This window comes from Bos indicus x Bos taurus, chromosome 3 (assembly GCF_003369695.1).
Source record: "Bos indicus x Bos taurus breed Angus x Brahman F1 hybrid chromosome 3, Bos_hybrid_MaternalHap_v2.0, whole genome shotgun sequence".
NCBI classification, from domain to species: domain Eukaryota; kingdom Metazoa; phylum Chordata; class Mammalia; order Artiodactyla; family Bovidae; genus Bos; species Bos indicus x Bos taurus.
This window is the reverse complement of record NC_040078.1, coordinates 46,890,119-46,908,453: the sequence shown is the minus strand read 5'-3', so window position 1 is coordinate 46,908,453 and position 18,335 is coordinate 46,890,119. Positions and strand designations below refer to the sequence as shown.

Below are 18,335 nucleotides of genomic sequence, written 5' to 3'. Positions count from 1 at the left end.
TTGCTATTCTTTGGTACTTTGCATTTACATAGGTAAATCTTCCCTTTTCTCTTTTGCCTTTCACTTCTCTTCTTTTCTCAGCTATTTGTAAGGCCTCCTCAGATAAACATTTTGCCTTTTTGCATTTCTTTTTCTTGGGGAAGCCCCTAGCCTTCTATTATTTTCCAAGTCATGCATAAGTTACATTTGGCAGCTAGGCTGTGCAGCTACTCAGAAATAGAGTTACAGGCAGGTTTTACAGTAAACCTAGTAAGATTTTTTTTTGTTTGACATCTGTTGGAATTAACTAACAGCTACAAAGTATTCTCTATCAGTATATACCTACATTTCTGGTTAACTGTTCTTTGAAATTTATTTTCCCATGTAGGGATGGAAAGATAAGAAAGATAAGTATGATCATTCATTTTCCTTAGCTCAGATTCTTTGTTTTTTTTTTTTAAAGCTAGCAGCTTGTGTAACACTATGCTTTGCCTTGAAGTCTAACTAAAACTTTTAGTCATACAACTCAATACCAGAGAAACAAACAACTCAATGAAAGTGGGAAAAAGACCTAAACAGACATTTCTCCAAAGAAGACATACAGATAGCTAATAAACACTTGAAAAGATGCTCAACATCGCTTATTATTAGAGAAATGCAGATCAAAACTACAGTGAGATATCACCTCACACCAGTAAGAATGGCCATAATCAAAAAATCTACAAAAAAATAAATGCTGGAGAGGGTGTGGAGAAAAGGGAATGCTCCTGCACTGTTTGTGGGAATGTAAATTGATACAGCCACTATGGAATATGGTATGGAGATTCCTTAGAACACTAGGAATAAAAGCACCATATGACCCAGCAATCCCACTCCTAGGCATATATCATGAGGAAACCAAAATTGAAAGAGACACATGTATCCCATTGTTGATTGCAGCACTATTTACAATAGCTAGAACATGGAAGCAACCTAGATGTTCATCAACAGAGGGATGGATAAAGAAGTTATGGTACGTGTATACGATGGAATATTACTCGGCCATGAAAAGGAACACATTTGAGTCAGTTCTAATGAGGTGGGATGAACCTAGAAACTATTATACAGCACAAAGTAAGTCAGAGAGAGATAAATATCTTATTCTAACGCATATATACGGAATCTAGAAAAGTGATATTGAAGAATTTATGTACAGGGCAAAAGTGGAGAAGTAGACATAGAGAATAAACCTACACACATGGGGAGAGGGGAGTGGAGGGTGAGATGTATGGAAAGAGTTAACATGGAAACTTACACTACCAATTGTAAAATAGATAGCCAATGGGAATTTGCTGTATGGCTTAGGAAACTCAAATGGGCTCTGCACCAACCTTGAAGGGTGGGATGCAGAGGGAGATGGAAGGAGGTTACAAAGGGAGGGGATATATATGTATACACCTATAGCTGATTCATGTTGAGATTTGACAGGAAACAGCAAAATTCTGTAAAGCAATTATCCTTCAATAAAAATTAAATTAATTTAAAAAATAAAACTATTTGGGAAAATAAATTTCAAACATTTTTAGGATTAAAACTGCATTGCCTTTCAGTTACCATATTTGATAAATGAAGTTACTAGTGCTTTTTTATAAGTGCTTGTATCTGAAAGACTTGGAAAACGAAAATAAGGAGAGTATACTTAAGTTTTGTTAAATAATTTTCACTGAATAGATGGAAGTAGTTTTTGAGATTTTGCACTTCAAGTTGGTATATACAGTTGGAAGTATACAATTAGAATATTGGTAAATGAGTGAGATTAAAATAATGGGCATATAAAAAACCTTTTTCTGGAGTGTTTATATGAGCAAATAAGGATAGGAAGGACATGGAGACCAGAACAACTTGGGGCACTCTAACCATTTTGAGAGGTAAATGAGTTAGCAGGTGGAGGTATGTGGGGGGGTGTGTGTGGGCGGGTGTCACTGTAACCATTTTGAGACGTAAATGAGTTAGCAGAGGGGTCAGTGTGTGTGTGTATGCCTGCTTGTTGTGTGCACTCAGTCATGTCCAACTTTTGTGACCCCATGGGCTGTAGCCCGCCAAGCTCCTCTATCCACAGAATTTTCCAGGCAAGAATACTGGAATGCGTTGCCATTTCCTACTCAAGGGGATCATCCTGACCCTGGGATCAAACCCGGTCTCTTGCACCTCCTGTATTGGCAGGCAAATTCTTTACCACTGCACCACCTGGGAAGTAGCAGAGGGTCCAAACAGGTATCAAATGAATTAGGAATTAAAGAAACTGGAAATGAGTATTGGGGTGCTGTAAGAAAAGAGGTTTGGTAAGATGAGAGGGCCCATGGCTCTTTGACCCATATGGATTTAACAAATAACCCAGAATCTTGGTGAGACTTTTTTGTGTTAAAACTACAATATAAGCCACTAGAAAATAAACTGTGGAAAATTCTGAGAGAGTTGGGAATACCAGACCACCTGACCTGCCTCTTGAGAAATCTGTATGCAGGTCAAGAAGCAACAGTTAGAACTGGACATGGAACAACAGACTGGTTCCAAATAGGAAAAGGAGTACGTCAAGGCTGTATATTGTCATCCTGCTTATTTAATTTATATGCAGAGTACATCATGAGAAATGCTGGGCTGGATGAAGCACAAGCTGGAATAAAGATTGCTGGGAGAAATATCAATAACCTCAGATATGCAGATGACACCACGCTTATGGCAGAAAGCGAAAAAGAACTAAAGAGCCTCTTGATGAAAGTGAAAGAGGAGAGTGAAAAAGTTAAATCTCAACATTCAGAAAACTAAGATCATGTCATCCAGTCCCATCACTTCATGGGAAATAGATGGGCAAACAGTGGCTGACTTTATTTTTCTGGGCTCCAAAATCACTGCAGATGGTGACTGCAGCCATGAAATTAAAAGATGATGGCCCCTTGGAAGACAAGTTATGACCAACCTAGACAACATATTAAAAAGCGGAGACATTACTTTGCCAGCAAAGGTCTGTCTAGTCAAAGATTTGGTTTTTCCATTAGTCACGTATGGATGTGAGAGTTGGACCATAAAGAAAGCTGAGCACAGAAGAATTGAATCTTTTGAACTGTGGTGTTGGAGAAGACTCTTTAAAGAGTCCCTTGGACTGCAAGGAGATCCAACCAGTCCATCCTGAAGGAAATCAGTCCTGAATATTCATTGGAAGGACTGATGTTAAGGCTGAAACTCTAATACTTTGGCCACATGACGGGAAGAACTGACTCATTGGAAAAGACCCTGATGCTGGCAAAGAGTGAAGGCAGGACGAGAAGGGGATGACAGAGGATGAGATGGTTGGATGGCATCACCAAGTCAATGGACATGAGTTTGAGTGAATTTTATTGACTATGCCAAGTCCTTTGACTGTGTGGATCACAATAAACTGGAAAATTCTGAAAGAGATGGGAATACCAGACCATCTGACCTGCCTCTTGAGAAACCTATATGAAGGTCAGGAAGCAACAGTTAGAACTGGACATGGAACAACAGACTGATTCCAAATAGGAAAAGGAATACATCAAGGCTGTATATTGTCACCCTGCTTATATAACTTATATGCAGAGTACATCATGAGAAACACTGGGCTGTAGGAAGCACAAGCTGGAATCAAGATTGCCGGGAGAAATATCAATAACCTCAGATATGCAGATGACACCACCGCTATGGCAGAAAGTGAAGAGGAACTATAAAAAGCTTCTTGATGAAAGTGAGAGAGGAGAGTGAAAAAGTTCTCAACATTAAGAAAACGAAGATCATGGCATCTGGTCCCATCACTTCGTGGGAAATAGATGGGGAAACAGTGGAAATAGTGTCAGACTTTATTTTCTTGGGCTCCAAAAACACTGCAGATGGTGATTGCAGCCATGAAATTAAAAGACGCTTACTCCTTGGAAGAAGGGTTATGACCAACCTAGATAGCATATTCAAAAGCAGAGACATTACTTTGCCAAGAAAGGTCTGTCTAGTCAAGGCTATGGTTTTTCCAGTAGTCACGTATGTATGTTAGAGTTGGACTGTGAAGAAAGCTGAATGCTGAAGAATTGATGCTTTTGAACTGTGGTGTTGGAGAAGACTCTTGAGAGTCCCTTGGACTGCAAGGAGATCAGTCCTGGGTGTTCTTTGGAAGGAATGATGCTAAAGCTGAAACTCCAGTACTTTGGCCACCTCGTGTGAAGAGTTGACTCATTGGAAAAGACCCTGATGCTGGGAGGGATTGGGGGCAGGAGGAGGAGGGAACGACAGAGGATGAGATGGCTGGATGGCATCACTGACTCAATGGACATGAATTTGAGTGAACTCCAGGAGTTGTTGATGGACAGGGAGGCCTGGCGTGCTGCGATTCATGGGGTCGCAAAGAGTCGGACACGACTGAGCGACTGAACTGAACTGACTGAAGTAGAACTTACTAGTTTTATGTTGAAAGTCAACCTACGCAATTTTTAAATGCGTTGTCTGTATAAACTTGAATGCAACTCTTAAACTGTGACTTAATTGACACTTCCAAGTTGTATGATTTATCAGATGAGATCACATATCTCTGATCATCCAGTAAAATCACTACAATATCACCCTCTTCCAGTCCTCTGTTATGTTACTTTTAATCTCATTACTGTGCTTTACTTTCTCCATAGCACTACTACTTCTAGAAGTTATCTGGTTCATGTACTAGGTAGGCCATCTGTCTCAGTAGACAACGAGAGAACATCAGGGCTCTTATTGCTTGCTGTCATTGATGTACTCCAGAATCTAAAAGGCCAGACATTTTCTTGATACTCAAGAAAGTAACTGCTTAAAGAGTTGATGTTTGAATAAATTTTAAGGACACTTTTAGAAGATCAAGATGGTCTTAGTTTTATTGTATTGAGTGTTTGGGGGTATGTACTGTGAAGTACCAAAATTTGTATACAAAAATGGAGTATACATGTATATTTCTCTGTGTGTAAGAGTTTTTCATTTTAATAGATTCTTAGAACTATCCTTGAGTCTTAGATGATATTCTGTTTATTGCATCTTTCATAAGTTTTGTTTTTGTTTTTTGTGTTTTGGTATAGTTTTGGATAAAGGTAGGCAATTAATTTGTTGTTCAGAATATATCACTCTAAAGCGCAGAGTAACAGAAAAGATAATCAAGTCCATGAGTGATAATATAATAGGTAGATGTTGATAGTGATAAAATATTTAGGTAGGGGAATATAAGCCATACTGTGGATTGACTGCATAATAATTTTTAAAGCATTATCTGATTCCATTTTTTTAGTACATTTTCCAATTTGAGCAATTTAGAATTTTTCAGGTAAAATATAGTGTCCCTAATTTTTGCTAAGTCAAAATTTTCACTGATTTTGTATATTCCTTAGTCTGTTCAGATGATTGAATTGTAAGATAATTGTTTTGTATAGCCACTGACCATTTCTTTATGAAATTTCATTTTAATGTTTTTGATTGTCAGTTGTTACTCTACATATGCTATCCAGAGATGTCTCTACCCAATAATAATCTTAATTGATGAGATCATTTAGTAGTAATTGGTGGATAAGAGTTTTTTCCATTACTCTGAAAACCGTGTTTGTAAATTTTTAGTATCACAGGTATGCTTAGCTATGTTTTTAAGTTCTCTGTTGAAGTTTGTTTTGTGATTTTTTTTTTTTTTTTACGCACATAAGATAAACACAACTGTTTCTTTACTTTCTTTCAGCCAATGGTAATGATAGTAAAAAATTCAAAGGAGAAGATAAAATGGATGGTGCTCCTTCTCGTGTACTTCATATTCGAAAATTGCCTGGTGAAGTGACAGAAACTGAAGTTATTGCTTTAGGCTTACCTTTTGGTAAGGTGACCAACATCCTTATGCTGAAAGGAAAAAATCAGGTATACTTATTTCTGGACTTATACCATGTTAAGCTCCAAACTATCCAGCAAGTGGATTTAGCTGTGGCCTGATGAAATGATAGTTTATATAATTATACATAAGGTTACTTTTCTTAAGGAACATGACAGAAGTTTTACTCTGACTTTTCCTGGTAGCTGTGTATAAGAAATTAATGCTAGGGAATTAAAATGAGTAAGTCACCATAGTTTTCAAATTTTGCTTCGTAAATTCACTTTAGGACTGTAGTTGAACTATTGTTCAAGGAGATTGTGGGAAATACAGATGAAATATTTTTTTTTGTTGTGGCGTTGCTCTTTGTAATATCAGAAATCAGTAGGGACGTTAGTATCATCTTACCTTTTAAGCTTATCCCAGGGAAATATTTATCTGATAGCATTAGAAAAAATTAGTGTTAGTCCCAGATATTCTATACTGAATAGATATATCTGTAGCAGTAGGGTCCAGGTGTATTAAAAGTCAAATTTTGTTTTAAAGTTCCTAATAGCATTTAGAAGAATTTAGAGAAATTTAATGCTCTCTTAAATATAGTTAATATCACTAATAAGATGGCATTTAATTTTTTTTTCTAGTAGATTATAAATGCTTTAAAAATGACTTGGAGATCTCATGTTTTCTAGGTTAGGCATGGTAAAATTCTGTTTCTAGAAAATGTTTGGATTTTATTTTCTCTAGCCTTTTTTTGAGGAGTTACATTTGTAATGTATGGAAATCAGAGATGGAAGGCAGAAATACTGTGTACGCTAAGAGCTTTCTACTAAGGTTAGCTTTAATTGTATTTCTAAGCTTCAATAAGGATTTCTGATTCTACCTATTAGGGCAATTCTCGATAGTGATTTTTTAATGAGCCAAATAGATTACACAGATATGGAAGTTTATTTGAATTTAATTCATAGTATTATAATTTTTGCTATTTAAATTTTCAGGCATTTTTGGAACTAGCAACAGAGGAAGCAGCTATTACCATGGTTAATTACTATTCTGCTGTGACACCTCACCTTCGTAACCAACCGATTTATATCCAGTACTCCAATCACAAGGAACTAAAAACAGATAATACATTAAACCAAGTGAGTATGTGTAGGTTCATAAACAAAATGTCCTAGAGCGTATTAAGACTCATATTAGGAGAAAATTTTTAACCATTGAGAAGATTTTTGTATGATCTTTTAAATTTTTTGTTGTTGTTGCTATATTTTCTTACAGTATGTCCCTAAGTATTAAATATTATATTACTTTACAGAACATATGTGCAGTCTTTTATTTTCATATTTTAAATTAGTACTGGATAAATTAAATAGTATCTTTTCAGTTTTTTTAAGGTTCTGGTCAAAGTTCTTTTTCTTTGTACAAATTAAAACTTGTACAGAAACTGTCTGAGGTAGGACTTAACTATAAACTGTTTATACAACTTTGATTAGATTTACTGTGTGAAATTCAGTACCTTTGGTTATTTGACTTTTTATAGGTTTTAATTTCTTATGGATAAATTCCTATTAAAGATGAATTAATGATTTTCTTGGAGGGAAATAAAAGAATTGAGAATATATGAATGTGTTATCTTTTAAAAATGCAAGGTAGAAGTTTCTAGTTATTTAAAATTAATGTTTCTTTAGAAAAGTATCATAGAAGAGTGGTTTTAGATATAAACACTTAGGATTGCAGTAAACAGTGATATAGAAACTTTAGCTCTTTTAATGTAGCTTTTAGCTAATTTTATCTGTTTTAGTAAAATATAAAGCTGTGTCTGGCTTCTGCCTTAGCAAATGGAAAATAATCCTCACAAAATTTAACCTTTGTAAAAAATAACTTAAGATCATTTTGATAGTATATGAACAATAAGCTTGTAAAACTTTTTGCCTAAAAGATAAGGCTAACATTTCAGTTTTTTGTTTTTTTTTTTAAGTATGGTAATTTTCGTTACTTTTGAACCAGAAGTTGTACTTCTTAAAATTTTATCAAAGGAAAATGCCTATTCTCTATTCTTTTTACTTAAAGTGGCATTTAATATCCCAGTTGGGTTTAACATATTAATATTTTCAGTAAAGTAATTAGTGAATTCATTCTCATTTTAAAAGATTGAAATTAAAAGGATGTTGAAAGGACAAAGATAAAACATCTGTAGATAGATGTCTGTGGTGGGGTGTGGAGGGGGCCTTGTAATTTCAAATAGGATAACCAGTGGAAGCCTGATTGACAAGTGACATTTGAGTAACAAACCTCAGAAATTAAAGAGTAAAACACTTATTACAGTTTTGGTTATTTTTGACATAGGGAATAATCAGTGCAACGTTCCTTCTGTTGAAAAAAAGGTTACAGCCATATTTTTGACTTAAAAAAATTCTTCTTTAATAGCCTTTTTATATTACACCTGGTCATTGTTTATGGATACTAATTAATGGTATTTTTAAACACTCCGCTATCTTTTACTTTCCTTAGTATTAGCTGTTTATCTTGCTCTCCTCCTTCATCCCACCCGCTCTCATTGCTTGTTTTATATTTCAGAATGGGCAGTTAGGTTTTATTGGACTTTACATGCTTTCCTCTAGAGTAAAGTAATGAGTTGGATACTAAGCTGGGATCCCCCCCAAATGCCAAAGAGGTCTTTACTTAGGCCTTTAAAACCCTCTTTAGAGTTTCTGTTCTTTTAAGGGGGTGTTTAGTTGTTGATTTTGTTTTTATTAAGTTGGTTGATGGTGAGGAGGAAGAAGAGTTTAGCTGTTTGTTAGCCAGGCTTTCTGTTAATCCTTTTATTTTCACATTCCATTTCACCTCCTCCTGTGTACCTGCCAGTTTCTAATTTGATTCCTATGGCTGCTACCAATGCAAATGCTGTTTGCTATGTGTTCACTGTGTCTTCAGTCCATGCAATTTCTGTGTTCCAGGAATCTGATAAAATTATTCTTGGCCAGTGATGACCTCTCTTCAGTGTCTGCATTTATTCCATTTTTTATTTATTTATAGGCATTTTAATAGTGTTTTATAACAAAAGAGAGACGAATATGTACATCAACCATGAATTCTTCCACAACCTTTTATCAAGTCACAAGTCGTATGAATTCACTCTTCTCAATATCTGCCCAGTTTTCATTTCTTTTTTTCTACTTCAGTTGCTCAGACATAGCCATGTCTTAGCTATATAATAATCTTACCTAATAACTCTCTTGAAGTGAAGCCACTCAGTCGTGTCTGACTCTTTGGCAACCCATGGATTTTAACCTACCAGGCTCCTCCGTCCATGGGATTTTCCAAGCAAGATTACTGGAGTGGTTGCCATTTCCTTCTCCAGGGGATCTTCCCAACCCAGGGATCAAACCCAGGTCTCCTGCATTGTAGGCAGACGCTTTACCGTCTGAGCCACTAGGAAAGTTAGTAACTCTCTTACTGATGTTTAATTTTTGTCTTGAATACTTTCTCCCTAGTACAAACGTGTGTGTATCTCTTTCTAAAATGCACAGATCTAACTTGCTCCCCTGCAGCAGTTTGTTTTCATGCTCAGGATAAAGGTCCTTTCTGAGATGACTACTGTTTCTGTCTGTGGCTGCTCCCCCCTCCATTTTCCTGTGCTTCTATCTCAGTAGTAATGATAGATCCTATAACTTGGCATACCTTCTCTTATTTTGTCTTTGGAGGCCACTGTTTCTGTGATGTAACTTTTGCCTGAAATATTGTGACCTGCCTATGTTTGTGCCAAGTTTCCATCCCACACTTCATATGACCAGTTGTTAGACATCTTCAAGTTTCCATAAGCCAGTTTCCTTGAAAGCCATCCTCTGATCTACAAAGTGGATTAGGTTTGGATTAAGAACCTTTAATGCAATTTAAAATCACGTGAGATACTGCCATGTGCTACCATATTGGATACATTGAGGTAATTCCAAGTGTTGGAACAATGTAGAAAAGCTTGAACTCTTATAAATAAGTGATGGGAATGTAAGTTGGTAGAATAGTTTTTTAAATCTTCATTTATCAGCTAAAGCTGAGCATATTCCTGTTCTTTGACACAGTAATTTTACTAGTCATATATCTGAGAAAATTTATATATATGTGCATCAAAAGATATGTATGGGCAAGTTCATCGCACACTATATGTAATTACCCAAGGCTGGAAATGATCTAAATGTTGAGCAGCAGTAGAATGTGTTGTGGTATATTTATTTGTTGGAATACTCCCTGGCAAAAAGAATGAACAAGCTAGCTACTGGTGCATCCAAATCTTGAATGGACATCATAAAAATTATGTTTATTGGAAGAAGCCAGACCAGAGTAGTACATTCCATTTACATAACTGGGAGAAAACGTGTGTGGCTTTTGGAGTGTTGGTAATGTTCTTTTTTTTATCTCGATAGTGCTTTCATGATATGGTTTATTTGATATTTTATTGAGCTGTGTATACTCATGATTTGTGTCCTTTTATGTGTATGATTGTTTCAATACAAAGTTTAATTAAAATCTAGATTGGCAGGTCACCTCTGCTCCATGAATATTTTTAAAACATGTATGAAACATGAATGAAGTTCTTTGTTAATAGAGAACATAATTGTTAAGGTAAAAAAAGGAAGATGTAGAGAGTGAGTATAGTATTGGAAAGAAAGATATGCAGTAGATAAGTGCTTATATGCTTGTATGGAGTATATATGTACATACATGCTTGAATATGTAGGTGATGTCTCTGGAAGAATACCCAAGATTATTGTGAGGGTTCGTAGGGGAAAGCATACAGGTGAGTGAGTTGCAGAGGAAAGTTAACTTTTTATACTGTTTGGATAGTATGCCATGATCATGTGATTCCTGTTTAGAAAGGTATTTGATTCAGTTATTTGAAATAGTAGCAGAAGGGTTGTTCTAAGTTGTGATATTTCCATGCTTATTATAATAAATGTATGTAGACATGTTCAGTAATGAAGAAAGTGATATTGCAATGAGCTACTTAAAATACTTTATTTAAATTTGTATTGGACTAAATATGTTCAAATATTTAAAAAACATTGTTCTAGAAATACTTTCATCCCTCTTTTATAATATCTATAAGTCGTGTAAATGTGTCCATTGTATTAAATATTTATCATATATTTCAAAATGTTGGATTTTAGTCACTTTAGCTAACATAAATTTATAGGTCGTGTTTTATTTAATTATCATGTAGATGACGAAGTTTGACTAGATGAGTGTGTGGTCTCTTTGAGATTATGCTCTGTGATTTCCTAGTTATCAGATCTGATCAGATCAGTCGCTCAGTCGTGTCCGACTCTTTGCGACCCCATGAATCGCAACACGCCAGGCCTCCCTGTCCATAACCAACTCCCGGAGTTCACCCAGACTCACGTCCATCGAGTTAGTGATGCCATCCAGCCATCTCATCCTCTGTCGTCCCCTTCTCCTCCTGCCCCCAATCCCTCCCAGCATCAGGGTCTTTTCCAATGAATCAACTCTTTGCATGAGGTGGCCAAAGTACTGGAGTTTCAGCTTTAGCATCATTCCTTCCAAAGAAATCCCAAGGCTGATCTCAGTGAAATGAGCATCCCCTCACCTTTGTTGAGATAATAGACATATACATTGTGTAAATTTTAAGATATACAACTTATTTATTTGATTTATTTATGTTTTGCAAAATGATTTATTTATGTTTTGCAAAATGATTACCAACACCACTTTAGCTAACAGGTCCAGAAAAAAATGTGACACTTCATGAATTTGGGGGTCATATTTGCATAGGACCATGTTAAACTCTGTATTGTTTCAATATTGGTATGTGTGCTGCTAAAGGGAGCACGGATCCTTCCTTATACATAGTGTTCTTATTCTTTTGTGTTTGTCTTCCTTTTCATTTATCGCTGTGCTTTGTTTATATATACGCCTGTTCGTCTGCCAGTACAACTTCTTCAAACTGTAAAGCAGCATAGAGGTGTTAGTTACTATTATATTTAACAGTTATTTGCCTTTATATAGGTTTTTTGACCCCCAAATAAGGTAGAAAACAATTATTTCCTTATCAGTGAATCTGTCAGAGAAATAATAGAAAAGACATAATGGTAATAAAGGCAGTGTTTCTGGAGCATTTAACATAGATTTAGTTGACATTTCCTAAAAATACTGTATTTTCTCAATTCTGTATATATTTTTTTCACTTTTTAAAATCTCAGAAATCAAGATATGTCTTATAAGTTGATCTGTCATGGTTCAATTAGCAATATCTTATTAGTCCTACATAAAAGGATAGTGCATTTTACCATTAATGATATATTAGAAACAATAACATGGATGGGAAAGATTCTTTATATTTTATCTTGAAGTTTTCCTGAAAATTTTATGGCTGTGTACTGTGGTATACATCGGTTTCTGTTGTAAAAATTTTGGTTTCAAAAGTTACACTAGTATCAAAAAAAAATTTGTATCTGAATGTTTCTCTTTTAGGATTTATTAGAAATAATAAGCTTTATAGGTGTTCTTTTGGATAATCTAGTAATTTCCTCTTAAGGTTTGCCATTTGCCTTTTTTATGGAATGAATAATGTTAAAGTTTCATTGTTCTCTAAAAGTTTCTGTTTAAAACATTTTCTGAATCTGTCAGACTACATCATGCTGTTTTGAGAATAAATTACATGACTTATCTATCTTGTTCAGCATTGGTCCCAAACCCTCAATAACTGTTTTGAGGTAAATACTAGTATGATACTTGAATTGTAAACAGGCAATATGTGGCTTATGGCAGGTGCTTAAAAGTGTATTTACTGAGTGAGTGTTAAATTTTATTTAATCCGTATGTGTTCTAGAAAAGAATTTAATACTGTAGCATGTAGCAAAGTATAAGTGAATATACCAGGAATGTTTCTAAAGTGCTTATGTTTTGATTTTTAGCGTGCTCAAGCAGTTCTTCAAGCTGTGACTGCTGTCCAGACAGCAAATACTCCTCTTAGTGGCACCACAGTTAGTGAGAGTGCAGTGACTCCAGCCCAGAGTCCAGTGCTTAGAATAATTATTGACAATATGTATTATCCTGTAACACTTGATGTTCTTCACCAAGTAAGTTTAATTTCATTTGCATTTTATCTATAAAATGAAGAAATAATAATACAGTAGATATAATTTGTTTTGATTTTTAATATTTTAACAGATATTTTCTAAGTTTGGTGCTGTATTGAAGATAATCACATTTACAAAAAATAACCAGTTTCAAGCTCTTCTCCAGTATGGCGATCCAGTAAACGCTCAGCAAGCAAAACTAGTAAGTCTAGGTTTTTTTGAGAGCAATAATTTTTAGTGGCAGATATATATACACACACATATATATGTAACTAATATCGTTAATATTATTATTTTACATATTAATATTAATATTATGTCAGTAACTAATATTGACATAACTTAGCAGTACCATATAGCATTTTAGATGACACAGATTAATGTCATAGAGATAGTATTAGAAAGCTTAGTATTTGTGATAAAAAGAAATGTTTATTTTTAACAATTGTCATATTTGTAGTTATCTATAATATAGGCTTATATTCTGCATTTTTGTTTTATCTAGGTCCAAATATTTTGTGCTCTTGAGGATATAGCAGGATTATATTATGCATGCATACCTGTTTAAGATTTTACATTTTCCAGTGGGAGTTTCAAAGTACTTAATTAGCTGTAAGGTACTTTGGCTGAAATATATCAGTACTCATGTGGCTCAAATGCTGTAATAAGCTCTCAGTTGATTTCCGATATTCTTTTTAAGTATTTTTTAAAAATAGGTTTTTTCGATACGCTCTTGGTCTCCTTTTTATTCCAATCACTTACCTTTTTGTTGTTGTTGTTGTATATGGAGGGTAAGAAACTATTCAAAGCAGCAAAATTTGCTCATGTTATAGCTAGCATTGAAAACTGCATACCAGTCTTTGTCTTATTTAAATCTTCCTTTGTCTCTTTAACTTCTTGTGCTGTAGTATAATATTGTTATTTTTATTCCACTATTAAAAAATTAAATATTTATTAAGTGTGTGTAAAGTGTTAGTCACTTAGTCGTGTCTGACTGTTTGCAACCCCGTGGACTATAATAGCCTGCCCCAGGCTTCTCTGTCCATGGAATTCTCCCGGCAAGAATATTGGAGTGGTTAAACCATTAAATCAGCCATCTTCCACTTAAAATGGTCTTACCTCTTTTTTCTCTCTTTCACTCTTTTACTTTCAGACTGATTATGGTATATTACTTCAGTGCTACCTCCAGATTAAAATAACTTGTTTGAAACCAGGCCATTTTTAACTACTGTTTCATTTCCATTCTTAGAATCTCATTTGGGGAGCAGAAGTAGCTTCAGGTAGCAGAAAGACTTTACTAGTAATAATAGCATAATTGAAATGATTTACCAAGTGCTATTATCTCATTCTTTTTCTGACTACTCTGTATTGTAAACTGAACAGGAATTTTTCCTGTTAGCAGATACTAAGATTCAAAGAGGTAAATGATTTATAATGTACACATCTGTAAAGTAGACATTTTTTCAGTCTACTCTTCTCCAGTATGTTTCTACTCAGTGGTTCCCAATTGCATGATCTAATCATACTTCCCTTTTCAGGAATAAATTAGCAATTATAAAGTTGTTTTTTCAAAAATAATCAACTTTCCTAACATGCTTCAGCCCTTCAACTTTGGAGATAAAAATAGATACCAAAATAATTGTGGTATGAGGTTTGATCAATAGCAGACAATCTAGAAGCCATGTTCTTGATGGCATTTTTCACAACTTCAAACAAATTTAAATATAGTGCACATTTTTCTTAATGTGGAATATTTTCTTTTTGTCATTCCCTTCTGATCCAGAGGAACACACTTTAGTAAAGGACCAGTGAAATGGAATTTGTTTCAGAATTGTACCTCATTTGGGCTATGTGATTCAATGGGGAAAGTAGTTTATATATATTTTTCAGTATTTAATAGGTTTTCATTTAACCGATCTTCTGCACAGAAAATAAGCATTAAACTACTGGTGTTGGTGAATGTTTACATACACTCAGGTCTTCTCTACAAAAATCTACAGAGATAATTACTTTATTAAGCTTTTATTCTGGTATCTGAGCTTACTGTATTGCACTTATTGGTGAAGGAAAAAAGGAATCTATTTTCTAATCTTGCTTGTCCCATTATCTTGTAATCCAGACTCCTTTTAAAACCTATACTTTGGATGACTCCAGTATTTTTTCTTCATACCTTATCTGGACTATTGAGTGTAGCCAGAGAATATCACATAATCTAACCAGTTGATAGCAGTTTAAACTCATCAGCATTAACTACAAATAGGCCCTCTACTCTGCCTGCAAAATCTTACCACGTTTCTTCAGTCAGCATGTTCTCCCATTTTCCACAATTGTCTGTATCAGATGGAAATTTGTCTTTCTACCAAGTCGCTTTTCACTCTTATGACCTTGCCTACTGCTTCTCAGAAAAAAAAAGAAACTATCAGATGGAAACTCTTATCAGCCTTTCTCACAAAATATACTTATACCCACACATTTCTTTCTTCTAGATATAAGGCATAGATATTTCTAAGACCAGTAAACACCAGACACCACCCTCTTCTGCCTCTTAGGAGTCTTTGTACTTTTATCTCCCCTTTCTCTTGTATTTTTCTCCATGTTAGTTACTTCTCACCAGTTTTTCAAGTGTGCCTAAATGTCTCTCTCTTTTTTTTTTTAATGAATTTATTACCCTTAACTCCATAATTCGTATATTTATCCATCTAACACCTCATCTCCCTTTCTTTTCATTTATAACTACACTTCTTAAATAAGTTGTCTTTGCTTATTATACTTATTCCCTTCTTATTTCTCTACTTATTGTAATTTGGTTTCAGCACCCATTTACTCAACAAGAGATCACTGGAGTAGCTAAATCTCATCAGAATTGTTCAGTCCTTATCTTACCTAACCTCTAGGTAACCTTTGACACTGAATCTGTCTTTCCCTTTCTTAAAATCCTTTTTTCTCCTGGTCTTTAACACTTCTCACCTAGATACATCCCACCTCTCTGTTCATTATTTGTTGTATCCCTCCCCTTCTTTTAGGGTGACCTCACCTGTTATACACAGCTTAGTTACACTTTGTGATTCTGACAGTACTCATATAACTTTATTTCTAGGTCACACATCTTCTGAGAGACCCAGGCTAGGACGGTGGAGCACCTTCAGACTTAGTGTGTTCAATTAAACTCCTGTCACCCCCCGCCCCACCACCACCAAAAATACTAAAATCTGTATTTCATATACCATTCTCTAGGTATTGATCAGGACAAAGTACCATCAATCTAAGAAACAAGACAGAAAACATTGAATCTTTCTTTCTTCTTCCTCCTTTCAGCCTATCACCAAATCTTACTGATTTTAGATCCTAAGTTTTTGTTCAGTCTATCCTTTTGCCTCCAACTCTTAATTGTCGTCACTGCAGCCTAAGCTAGTGTTTTTCAAAGTGCTAGTCTCCAATGCTATAAGAAGCTTGTGCCAACATTCAAATTAGCTTACTTTAAGCTATAGTTTGTTTAGTGTCAATATTGATCATAAATTCTGATACAAACTTCTTTTCATGCAAGGTGAACTGGGCTGCTAGTCCATGAACCACAGTTTGAGTAGCACTAATCTAAACCATCAAGCCGTCTCTTAAATCTGTGCCTCATTGGCCTTCTAGTCTAAATCCACCACTGTGAGTTTTAAGAATGATCTCAACTTAAAGTCATATTTCTTCCTTTCTCTGTACCCTTCAATGACTGATTTGTGTCCTTGGTATAAAAATGCTCTTTCTTTAACATACTTATATAAAACTCTTAAATCTTGCCTCTCCAGTCTCATCTTACACCTCTGTAACCATATTGGGCTTTTTTTTTTTTTTTTTTATGATTTTTATTGTGGTAAAAGTCACGTAAAAAATACTATTTTAACCATATTTAACTGCACAGTTCAGTGGCACTAAGCACATTCATATTGTTGTGCAACTTTCACCATCATCCATGTCTGAATTTTCCACCTTCCTAAACTGAAACTCTGTCTCTATTAAACACTAACTCCCCAGTTCCCCTCCCCAACTTCCACTCCCAGTCCCCTGGCATCTACCAGTGTACTTTCTGACTATGAATTGGAGTATTCTAGGTATCTCATAAATGGAATCAAACAGTATTTGTCTGCATCTAATGTGTATTGAACTTCTTTAAATTCTTGTGTATGCTGTGTATTCTCTGATCTCATGGGCTTACAACTTGCTATATTCTATGTGCTAAAATACTTTTCTCAAGACTATACTTTCAGGGATCATTTCTATAGTTCATTACTGGAGAAGTTTCTCTGAACGTGTAGAGCACCCGAAACCACGAGGAGGAGATAAAGCGTTCTCTTCTGAGTGTGAAGTCGGCTTTTGGTGTTGCTTCTGCAGCTGCCATTAGCCATTGATGATCGTTCTTCTTTTCCTTTTAGGAGATGAAGAGGGAAAGAACGTAATCTGAGTGGAAAAAAAAAAAATAAATAAAATACTTTTCTCTTCATCTCTTTATGACCAACTCATTTCTGTCTTTCAGGTTTCAGTTTAGAAATCTCTTCTCCAGAGAGGTCTTCTATAACCTTTCAACTAGATTTGATCCCTTCTTTTCTTAGTTCTCACCACCATGGATCAAATTTATGATTACTTATTAAGTGTCTGAATTCTGGAGGAAGAAATGGCAGCCCACTCCAGTATTCTTGCCTGGGAAATCCCACGGACAGAAGACCTGCTGGGCTGTAGTCCATAGGGTTGCAAAAGAGTTGGGCATGACTGAGCAACTAAACAAAAAAGTGTCTGTGTTATCTGTTGGACTATAAGCTGTATAAGAGTGGTTGTCATGTCTGCTTTGTTCTCTGCTGTGTTCTTAGAACCTAACACATTATAGATATGAGGGCATTTTTTTCAACATGACACAACTTAGCCGACAGCTGGTGTGCTGTAGATCTCTTCCTACCTTTCAACCATCCATGTACATCTCAGTGTGTAATAAAATGAGTTAGATCTAAACTTTGTAATTCAGGTGCTACATTTTTATGCTTGTTAAAACAGTAGAAATCATGTAAAATTTACAGGTAAGGAATAATAGTTTGGGAAGAGAATTTCAAGCCTGCTTCTCTACTTCTATAGTGATAGTTGATCAGATGATTGAGAGAATGAAAAAATATCACCTATGCCTTGGGAATTCATTTAGCAGGCATAGTGTATCTTTAGGTTTGGAGGGGAAGAGAACTTAGAGTGTTCTTTTAAAGTATGGTTCAGAACCTTCTTTTCATATAGATTGCTTATAAAAAATGGGACTCTTAGGCTCCTCTGAGCTAACAGTTATAATCTTTGGGATTGGGAGCCCACTGCTCTGTTTAGTTTTTCAAGCCCTGGGAATCACTGCCATGTAAAGGCAGCTTGAGTGACATTGCCAACCAGACTCTTGCCAT

General features: G+C 35.2%; 1 protein-coding gene and 2 non-coding genes across 7 annotated transcripts in view; 2 read left to right on the top strand and 1 right to left on the bottom strand.

Annotated features, from left to right (window-relative positions):
- Positions 1-18,335, top strand: part of PTBP2 (polypyrimidine tract binding protein 2) — an 85,728-nt gene that overhangs the window by 37,548 nt on the left and 29,845 nt on the right. For all 5 annotated transcript variants that reach the window (XM_027536433.1, XM_027536432.1, XM_027536435.1 and 2 more), the window contains exons 4-7: positions 5,708-5,880; positions 6,826-6,969; positions 12,757-12,921; positions 13,013-13,123. In XM_027536433.1, coding sequence (XP_027392234.1) covers positions 5,708-5,880; positions 6,826-6,969; positions 12,757-12,921; positions 13,013-13,123 — 593 coding nt within the window. The remainder of the gene's footprint in view (positions 1-5,707; positions 5,881-6,825; positions 6,970-12,756; positions 12,922-13,012; positions 13,124-18,335) is intronic.
- LOC113890587 lies at positions 11,570-11,672 on the bottom strand. The gene has a single exon (XR_003510548.1). It is a non-coding gene; the product is annotated as a U6 spliceosomal RNA (small nuclear RNA).
- On the top strand, positions 17,159-17,373 carry LOC113890656. Its single transcript, XR_003510603.1, has one exon. It is a non-coding gene; the product is annotated as a small nucleolar RNA U3 (small nucleolar RNA).